The sequence below is a fragment of the Colossoma macropomum genome, unplaced genomic scaffold, assembly GCF_904425465.1.
Source record: "Colossoma macropomum unplaced genomic scaffold, Colossoma_macropomum, whole genome shotgun sequence".
Taxonomy (NCBI): Eukaryota; Metazoa; Chordata; class Actinopteri; order Characiformes; family Serrasalmidae; genus Colossoma; species Colossoma macropomum.
The window spans coordinates 8642951-8653886 of record NW_023494784.1 but is presented as its reverse complement, the minus strand read 5'-3'; the positions used below and the strand labels follow the sequence as shown (position 1 = coordinate 8653886).

The 10936-nt window shown below is 40.5% G+C and overlaps 1 protein-coding gene across 3 annotated transcripts in view; it reads right to left on the bottom strand.

The window, feature by feature from the left end:
- cerkl (ceramide kinase-like) overlaps positions 1-10936 on the bottom strand; it is a 116703-nt gene that overhangs the window by 17609 nt on the left and 88158 nt on the right. For all 3 annotated transcript variants that reach the window (XM_036577278.1, XM_036577259.1, XM_036577268.1), the window contains exon 6: positions 7029-7103. In XM_036577278.1, coding sequence (XP_036433171.1) covers positions 7029-7103 — 75 coding nt within the window. The remainder of the gene's footprint in view (positions 1-7028; positions 7104-10936) is intronic.

The window sequence follows — 10936 nt, the reverse complement described above, 5'->3', positions numbered from 1 at the left end:
AGAACAAAACTGCTAGAACGGTGGCAAAGAACCCCTCTCTGGTTACGCTGCTGGCAGTGGAGTCATCCATCAAGTGTCAAAGGTGACATATCTGAGCTGATTCAGGGCATATGTGAGTATGTGAGCGAGCAGCTCAGCTCCAATCCCCTCCGCCATGGGCATGCCTGACCCTCTTCTGCCTCCATACGGCTCCCCCCTCCCCGCTCATGAATAATTCATCAGCTCCCTCCAAATCCCGCCAGTTGGCCTTATTCACATGCGTAAATATTGCTTAATTAGAAACGAACAAGCCCTGCGCTGGCCCCTGTGAACAGGCAGCACGTCCCAGTTCGTGTCAGGTGCCATGCGCTCCGGCCGCGTTTTTGTTTAGCTCCTTTATGCCTTCCAGCCAAATAAGACACACAGACACACAAACAAAACACTGCTCGTCTCTCACGGGTTGTAGAGCTGACAACGTTTAACTTTTCACAATTTCCGTAAATAGGCTGCGCTCATTATTCGCAAACTAAGGCCTCCATTTCTCATTTTTACCACTATCTCGTTTTTTTGAGTTCCTTGGAACTGAGTTACAAGGAAAAAACACTTAAAAAGATGGTTCTTCGAGAGTTCTTTGTTAAAAATATGGTTCTATAAAGAACCATGAACACCCAAAGAACCCTTTGCATGATTAAATGGTTCTTTGCATCAAGAAACAGTTCTTCAGATTGATGGAGAATGTGCTCTATATGGTTCTATTTTTGAAATGGGTTCTATATAGCACCAAAAAGGGCTCTGCTGTTAAGCCTGTAACCACAGAAGATCTCTTTCTTGGTGCTATATAGAACATTTTCAAAAAGTTTCTATACAGAACCATAGACAGCACGTTCTCCATCAATAAGAAGAATGATGTCACGATGCAAAGAACTACCGAATCCTGCAAAGGTTCTATATAGAACCATTTTCCTTGCTAAAGAGCCCTTGAAGAACCGTCTAAGTGTCTAGTGGTTGAAATTATCCCGAATGAAATGGGGCAACTGTTCAAGAACCCAACATGCCATCAGTAGTCATTGGTGGATTTTACATGAACAGATGTGATGTCACACGTCCTCCTGGCTCTGACGTCCATAAAGACTCCATTTCCCAGAACTCTCTGGGAGATCACATGACCCATTAACCTCCACAATCCACCAATCAACACTCCAGTTCACCTGAATACTAACCTGTCGCACCTGTGCTGTCTGTCACATGACTAGCTGTAGTTTAGTATATAAGCTCAGGCTTTAGCACAGTCTAATTGTGAGGTACTGCTTCTCTCTGTAGAGCTACTGAGCGTCTCTGTCTGTATTTTGCCCTCTGTGTTTCTGGACTTTTCGTCTTTGCCCTTTCGAATCTGGTTGCCTGATATTGTTTGTTATGTTTGTCTTTGTCTGTATTTTGGCGTTTTCGGATTTGACCCCTGCCTGTCTTTTCAACACGAGTATTGTCCAGCCTTTCTAAGTAAAGCCTCACTTATTATTTTTACCGCGAGCGTCTGGCTGGTTCTGTTCCAGTCTTGCCGGACATTTCTAATATGCCAGTAGGCATCCTTTTGCGGTTGTCTGCAGCAAATCAGAGGAATGTTAGAAAATAAAGATGGATCCAACGCCTGGGAGTGCTGGTGGATTGGTTTGTGGTGTGTAGGATAGACTGCAAACAAGCTGTTGTAGTTAGCCTAGCTACATGACATGCTAGCAAGCGTGTAAAACGTCAGTGACTTTGGATTACGTTAATGTGTGAAGAGCCCATTTGTGATACACACATTTGCGTGTTGTTTTCTCAGAACGGTCTAGAGTGGCTTCTGAAAAACCTCCGTTTGGAGGGCCGTGTAGCCCTTCTTTAATAAGGACATGTGAAGGATGTTTTTCTGAGTCTGACATCATTTTAGAGTAATTAAAAACACAAGCACTGCTCACTGCTGCTCATCTCACTCTGACTGGACTCACGGGATGCTCGTTGTCATGGTAACGTCTACACTAAGCGGTTCTCTACGCATGAGTGTAATTTTAGATCTGATTACTTGTAGTGAGCATGTAAACAGATATTTTCATCAGATTGTTGAGTAGAGTGAGAATAAACACCTCAGTCTTAATCTACAGGGAGATTCACTCGAAAGAGGCCCCGAATATTCTGTAATAACTCTCACTAGGACGAAGTAATCTGAACAAAACAACGTGCAATGTGCTCCTCGGTATATGGAGCTTCGAACAAGCCGGAACGCCCCTGCGTCGGAGCAATGAGGTTGTGCATCATAGGCCCCATTTTCTTTGACACCACTGTGAACACTGATGTGTACCTGGACGGTCGTGAATCTGACCGTATTCAATCAGATTAGCAAAAATCTTTGCATGTAAACACAGCCACACCCACTTGGACCCACTTGGACTTCGCAGATTTGTTAGATTTGTGTCCATCCAACACGACAGTCCTGGTGTCGGTACTGCTCTAGAAGCTAGTACAGACTCTAGAGGAAGTAGCTCAATCAAAGAGATATATAGGTAAATCTACAATTTATAGTGACCAAATCAGAAAAAATGTACAAAAACAAAACATCCACCAACATTAAACTGGCTGCTGTACCTGGTGGGATCAGTCAATGAGACATGAGGACACTCCTCCTCTCTCTGAGGTGCCGGGACTAGCGAGTGGGCGCCAATCTCAATTAGCATTAACAAAAGAACACCCAACACCCACTGCTCACCATTACCACCACTTCCACCTCGCTTTTGGTCAAAAGAGATGAGTTACACCACCATATGGCCTAGATCTCCAGTCTGAGGAGTTAATGATGGGATACGCTCTCCAGCGGACTGAGGGTCAGTCCCGGGTTAATCATCCCGATCTACAGCCAAGTGTACGAGACCGGCCCGCAGATTTCGAGGCATATTTTGAGGCACACTGCAGCTCTAAAAGCTGGCCGTCCACCTCACACTGCTGGAACTGAGACAAGAGCAATAACAGCAACGGTAACACATATAATCAGATTCATTACTTCCACAAACAAACATCTTCACTAACTCTCTCCCACACTGCACACACTAATGCGTCTTTATCATTTTTTATTTGTAGCCTAACGAGAGGCGGTTCCAAAACTTTCAATCTATAGCATTTGTTTTAGATATTTTTTTATAATTCAAAATGTTTTTTTGTCATTTTTGGACATCATAACAAACCTGTACAGAATGTAAATCAAATATAAATCCAATTTATTACATATTTATATAATTCTTTATGAAACTATGCTATTAGAATATGGATACCACCTTTTCATTTCATTAGTTTCCAGTCAAAAGGGCCTTAAGTGCAAGTTATCCACTTCAGTATTGGAAAAAGGGACATATATTAAACAGAAAACTATACAGAAATCTCAATAACTAAATCTAATATAATAATATCATATTTTTCAGTATTTTCTGTGTCCACCTTTATCTTAATTACAGCTTCCATTCTTTTTAGGAGACTCACTTTCAGCTCCTCAAAGAATCTGCAGACACACCTCCAAAGTTCAGTCTTAGAAGCTGGTTGATGATTTTCTGAAGTAATCAAACACGTTCAGTGGTGTTGAGTTCTGGACTCTGGGGTGGTCAGTCCATTGTTCAGCTTCTTTGTTTGATGTGTCCGTCTCCTTTTCTCAGTGAGGTTCTTCTTGACAGCTACACGTCCTTTCAGACCCACAGCGCTGAGTCGTCTTCTCACAGTGGAAGGATGGACAGAAACACCTGTGGATGTTTTCAGATCTGAGCAGCTTGATTTTCTCCTCTCTCTCAGAGATGAAAGCTTTAAGTGCTGTTTATCTGATGGGGGCAGTTTTGGTGTCTACCAGCTCTTCCAGGTGGTTGTTAGGAGTCACATTTTGAACAACAGATAATTTTGGAAACTCCTGTTTTTTCACTTAACTTTCTTCGACTTTTTCCTTTCTTATGCAAGTTGATCATCGTGTATCTGATCTCAGAAATATCTCCTGAAAATGGTGAATAACTTGTACTTAATGGCCATTTTGACTGGAAATTAAATAAACAAAGGGTGGACTCTGACTTGCACACAGTATTGTATATGAAATTGGGTAATTAGGTCTTAGGTTATAGCAAAACTACAAGACGTCTAATGGATGTGTGTGGTTGTAATTCCATTATGCATAGTGACGATGTGAAGACTGATGTGTTGCTTCAAGAACAAACCATATATAAACCCACAGCCCATCTTTTAACATAAATAAATGTACTAATTCAGGTATTTGATTAATTTGATGAAGCTAATTAATTATTTGAAGCATTTATTAGGAGTCTTATTTCTACCGTAAAGCCACAGTTCAAGATTTTGCTTTTTTTCTTTAGTTTTTTTTTTTAAGTCTAGCTCTGTGTGTGTGTGTGTGTGTGTGTGTGTGTGTGTGTGTGTGTGTGTTTGTGTGTGTGTGTGTGTCCCCTGACACGAGCCAAGTCTGCTTGTCTGTCATGCTAAGCCCAGGAGAGACTGCAGAGGCAACACAATGGACCAGACACATCTGTACTAACTTCACAAAAACACCTGACAGTACAGCAAAGCCAGTCGGCCCAGAGCCCGACCTCCAAGACCAAGACACAGGACGCTGCCAAGAAAACAGGCTGGCCAAAATAAACAAATAAATAAACAAATACATAAATTGATTAAAAAAAAGATGCACCGAAAAAGTCTTACTATGATAAGACATAAAAGCAGCAGTAAAAAAAAAATTACAAAACTCATTAATTAACAGTAAAAGTCTGTTTTCTCAATGACGGTAAAAATCTGTAAAATTACAGTCATTTGATTTCTTAGTAATACGGCCTTTTACTTTAATTCAACTCTTTCACAAGCTCAACTAGTTTTTCTGACATGCAGTATTTTACCATTATTAATAATAACCATTAATAACCAGTAATAACCATTAAAGTGAACATAAATGTCTGTGAAATAAAGGTGATCATTTGTTTTTGTGAATTTAAATTACTTCTGTAAATTAACAGCAGCAGTGTTAAAATACAGTATATTTAAGTTTTTTGGGCATTGATCATTACATTTTACAGTACTTTGACAGTGAAAATACCTTTTTTACAGCATAGGTTAAAGTAAATAGCTGATCTTCAAATAACACCTGAGGTTAAAGACGACCTATCTATCCATGCTTCGCCCACCAATGAGCTCTGTCCTCTTCGCTGTTGCCACGTTTGAAAGCTTTGCAGATATGAATCCCTTTCAGCCTAATAAGAAACCTACAAATACCGAATCAAATGATCAAATGACTTTTATTTTGTATGTGTGTGAAGGTCAAACATGCTGTGTTCACATTGTGACGGTAGACTGAATACAGCAAACTGGATGGTCCATGTTTTTAATGAAGCAGTGACAGAAAATTGGCCCAGTGACATTAGCAACGGCACCAGAACGCAAAGATATGCTTTCTGGACAAATCTAGATTTTCACTGAGGATATTTTAGTTCTAGTTTTGTAGCTGTGAAGCTTATTCACACTCAGTCATCTACACGTTTTCCCTGTCTGGTCCTGGAGGGCTGGTGTCCAGCACAGTTTGGAGATTTCTTTGCTCAAACACACCTGACTAAACTCACCTGTTGAGCAGACTGTGCTGGACGTCAGGCTTCCAGGACCGGAACCGAGGACCCTGATCTACAACAGCACTAAAAGACCAGCTTGTTTTTCCACCTTGAATAAATAACTGAGTTGTGTCCTTCAGCTAAATGGATTTTCGCTAACATTCTGTAAAGCTAATCCGACCTAGCCTGAGTGATGAACGACAGACTGATCCCTCTCTTCTCTCCTCCACACCTCTCCAGGGATGGACTCCTGTTATAGAGCCTGCTAACGCTAATTAAACAGCAGAGCATAGAGGACCACACAATCTGCTATTGTGTTAAAAGAGATCAACTTTTTCTTTTTTAAAAAAAAAAGAAATACACACAGAGAGAAAAGAAAGAAAGAAAGAAAGAAAGAAGAAAGAAAGAAAGAAAGAAAGAAAGAAAGAAAGAAAGAAAAGACTCAGTGCAAGAGAAAGGAGAAAGAGAGTAAGGAGAGAGAGAGTAAGGAGAGAGAGAGAGTAAGGAGAGAGAGTAAGGAGAGAGAGAGAGTAAAGATGGGGAGAGAGAGACAGAGAGAGTAAGGAGAGAAACAGAGATAGAGAGAGCAACAGAGAGATAGTAAGAGAAAAGATAGAGGAAAAGCAATAGTAAAAGAGAAAGAGAGGCAGAAAGCGAGAGAGATACAAAGACACAAAATAAAGAAAGAAAGAAAGAAAGAAAGAAAGACTAAAATGACCATAAGATACACAGAGAGAGACAGCAAAAGAGAAAGGAGAGAAAGAGTAAAGAGGGGGAGAGAGAGACAAAGAGAGTAAGAAGAGAGTGAGAGAGAGAGAGAGTGAGAGACACAGAGTGAGAGAGAAAGTAAGGAGAGAGAATGAGAGAGAGAGAGAGAGCGAGAGAGAGTAAGGAGAGAGAGAGAGAGAGAGACAGAGTAAGGAGAGAGAGTGAGAGAGAGAGAGAGAGAGACAGAGAGTGAGAGACACAGAGAGAGAGAGAGTAAGGAGAGAGAGAGAGAGACAGAGAGAGAGAGTAAGGAGAGAGAGAGAGAGAGAGAGTGAGAGAGAGTAAGGAGAGAGAGAGAGAGACAGAGAGAAAGAGTAAGGAGAGAGAGAGAGAGAGTGAGAGAGAGTAAGGAGAGAGAGAGAGAGAGAGAGAGAGTGAGAGAGAGAGAGTAAGGAGAGAGAGAGTAAGGAGAGAGAGAGTAAGGAGAGAGAGCGAGAGAGAGTCCTCTGAAAGTGAAAGTATGGCCGCTGCACTCTCAGAACTCAGTGGAATTGAAAAGTAAATAGGAATCCCATTTACATATTAATATAGTGTATATTTTTGCTCCATTAAATCCCTCCACCCTGTTCCTCCGGGCCTGTGTGTGTCTTTAATCTCTCTCTCTTTCACACACATGCGCACACACACACACACACACACACACACACACACATACACGCACACACACACACAGCGTACCCATGATGATGTGTAACGCTGCAGTTACTGGGTGTCTGATTCCATGGACTGAACAGGCCACAGCATCAGTGGAACCTGCAGAGAGAAAAGACCAAATAATCACTCAGACCGAACATCAATACAGACATACCCTCACTTCATCACATTACACTAACCGGCCACTTTATTAGAAACACCTACCTTATACATCCACTCACTGGCCACTTTATTAGAAACACCTACCTTATACATCCACTCAATGGCCACTTTATTTATCTTATACATCTAACTTATACTTCCACTTACTGGCCATTTTATTAGAAACACTCACCCTATCTTACACCAACTGGCCACTTTATTAGAAACATATACCTCATATTTCTACTAACTGGCCACTTTATTAGAAACGCCTACCTTACACAGCCACTCATTGGCCACTTTATTAGAAACACCTATCTTGTTCTTCTTGTGCATCAACAGATGAGCTACAGTCTCTAACTGTACACCAGCCAAAGGAGACTTTTCGAATAAAGTGGCCCGTGAGTGTATATAGATGCCGATCTCGGTCAAATGTCTTGACGGTCTGACAGTATAAGATTAATCTGACATTCATATCTGAAGTCTTCAGCTGTGAACACTAATCTCAGTAGATAAACATCATGTTTCTGTGGTCCATGTTTCTGTGATGTGTCATTGTGCCTCGTTACACCTGGCAGTCGATTTTAACCTAAAGACTGGTTTCCTCTCCTCTACTTTCCTTTAGATTTCGTTTTCTCAGAGAGATGTTTGGCACATCTGAAGTGCCGGAGTTAATCATTAGAAGATGCTCTGTTAGTTGAGCGCATTAATTTAAGTCACTATCTGCTGGTGCCAGTGTGTGTTGGGGGGGAACAGGTGTGTGTATTTGGACTGATTGCTAACAGAGACGGCCGTGTGCGTCAGCCTCAGGTCAGGAGACACCGCTTCCTTCTTGCTGACCGGTGACGTGAGCCGCATGTTTGTTCAGATTAATAGGAGATGGAAATAAACGACTGTAAAGGAGAGCCGGACTCAGAGCATGATGGATCAAACTACTGCTCACCCACCAACACATATAGATTAGTTTTTATACAACATCAGGATGAGGAGAAATATATATATATGTAACAATTACATGTCCCATATGTATTATATGTAAGTATCTACATGACACTTTCCAAATACATGTGTATATATCACTGTTGTCGAAACAAAACCTCGTATCTCCAAAATGGTAACTTTACAGGAGAAGGAAAAAACATACTTTACTTTTAATGTAAGTCAGTGGAACCAGACTTTTTTCCCAAGTCATTTTGGGCCGTTTATTTTGGTCCATTCTTCATGAAATTTACACACAATGTGAAGAGCAACAGGCATTTTCAAATTATGTCAAAAAATGAAACATGACAAAAATGGAGATACGAGGTTTTCTACTGATAGCAGCGATATATGTAATAGATACAGGACATATTTGTACATGTAGATACTTAGGTGCTTATATATTTATATATGGAGAGAGAGAGAGAGAACGAGAGATAGATATTGTTTTTGTCTTTTCTCTGTTTTTGTCATAATTTGAAAATGCCTGTTGTTGTTTACATTGTGTCTAAATTTCATGATGAATGGACCAAAATAAATGGCCCAAAATGACTTGGAAAAAATTCTGGTTCCATTGACTTACATTAAAAGTAAAGTATGTTTTTTCCTTCTCCTGTAAAGTTACCATTTTGGAGATACAAGGTTCTCTTCCAACAGCAGCGATATGTAAGTGTCTACATATAAACGTGAGTAAATATACAGTATGTATCAGACTACCAGTTATTAATAATGTATTTAGGCTACGGCTGAATGGCCAGCACAAGTTTGAGAACAGGAAATAAACTTAAAAGTTATTGTTTTTGTAAAAACAGGGTTTTAATTAACAGCTGCCAGTTGACTTAAAGAAACGTCCTCCTCCAGGTTTAGAACGGTCAGGCTGTGGCTTTAAGCAGGCTGTCAGTGATGTGCCACCAAACGTGCCACACTCTTCTGCCCCAGCTCTTACTGTACGTGCTTATGTGTCCTTAGGTTGCCAGATATTCAGCACTGGGATCAGTATACATCCCTAAGATGATTTGTTTTCGGTTCCCTGTAGAGGATGTGAGTTAACTTAATTTGACTCAGAAAAGCAACAAAAGGTGTAATTTGACCGGGGGTGCCAAAACTTTCACACACGACTGTAGGCATTCTGATGAAAACTGAGCCGGCTCGCTGGGTCAGATGGGATTTTTGCCCGTGTTTGTGGGCGAAGCATGCGCAGGTCGAGTGTCGCCGTGACTCTGGTATTACAGAATCATCACCTAAATACTAAAATTAGCATTTTAGCGCTGCTGCTAAAGTCATTGTTCTCCACAGATTTGCTGCTTCACTTCCACCTGAGCTCCGCTTTGTGTGGAGGGAGAAAATGGCGCCTTCTTCATTACGGCTGTTCAACATCAATTGTTCGGTGCCCATTGTTGTTTGGCTGGCGCTTGTGTTGTAATCACCACACGCGCTAATCCCCCCATCCAAAAGAAGAAGGAGAAGAAAAAAGAGCGCTTGAGTCTGTGCCAACATCGCAATGGCTTCCATATATTAACCATCTCCATTCCAGCATCGCTGTGATTGATGATATGAGAGAGGGGGGGCAAGAAAGAAAGAAAGAAAAAAAGAAAGAAAGAAAGAAAAGAAATGGAGAGAGAGAGAGAGAGAGAGAGAGAGAGAATGAGAGAGAAAAAGAGAAATGAGAAAGAGAGAAGAGAAAGAAATTGAGAGAGAAAGAGAGAAACATAAGAGAAAGAAAGAGAGAATAAGAAAAAAGAAGGAATGAAGGTAGAAAAGCAGCAGCAATGACAGGAAGAGAAAAGAATAGAAAAGGAGAATGAAAGAAAGAGAAAGTGAATGAAAATAAACGAGAGTGAGAGAGAAGAGCAGTGAAGCGAGAAAAATCATGAAAGAGAAAAGAAAAAAGGAGAAGGAGGGATAGAAATGAGGTTGAGAGATTGTGAGAAAGAGAGTGAAAGAGAAAAGATAAAGAAAGAAAAAGATGAGGAGGAAAAATAGAGAAAAAGGTACAGATAGACAGAGAAAAAGAGACAGTGATAAAGAGAATGAGAGAGAGAGCGAGAGAGAAAGAGAGGGATCAATAGAGAGAGAAAGCGAGAAAAGATAAAAGACAGTGAGATAGAGAGAATGAGAGTGAAAGGGAAAAGAAAGAAATAGGGAGGAAGAAGAGAAAAAAATAGAGAGAGCAATGGAGAGAGAGAGAGAGGGAGAAAGAGAAAGAAGAAAAATGAAACATAAAGGACAATGAGAGAGAAAGAGAAAAGATAAATAACAGAGATAGAGAGAATGAGAGTGAAAGGGAAAAGAGAAATAGCGAGGACGAAAAGAGAGAAATAGAGAGAACAATAGAGAGAGACAGTGAGAGAAAGAGAGAGAGAGAAATAAAACAAAGGAAATTGAGAGAGAGAGAAAGAGAACGTGAGAAAAGCTAAATGACAGAGATAGAGAGAATAAGAGTGAAAGGGAAAAGAAAGAAATAGCGAGGAAGAAAAGAGAAGTAGAGAGAGACAAAGAGAGAAAGAGAGAAAGAATAAAAGAGAGAAAGAGAAGAGAAAGGAAACATAAAGGACAATGAGAGAAAGAGAGAGAAAAGACAAATGACAGAGAGAGAATGAGAGTGAAAGGGAAAAGAAAGAAATAGCGAGGAAGAAAAGAGAAACAGAGAGAGACAATGAGAGAAAGAGAGAAAGAATAAAAGAGAGAAAGAGAAGAGAAAGGAAACATAAAGGACAATGAGAGAAAGCAATGAAAAGATAAATGACAGAGAGAGAATGAGAGTGAAAGGGAAAAGAAACAGAAGCAGCAGAAGAGAAGAAGAGAGGGAGAGG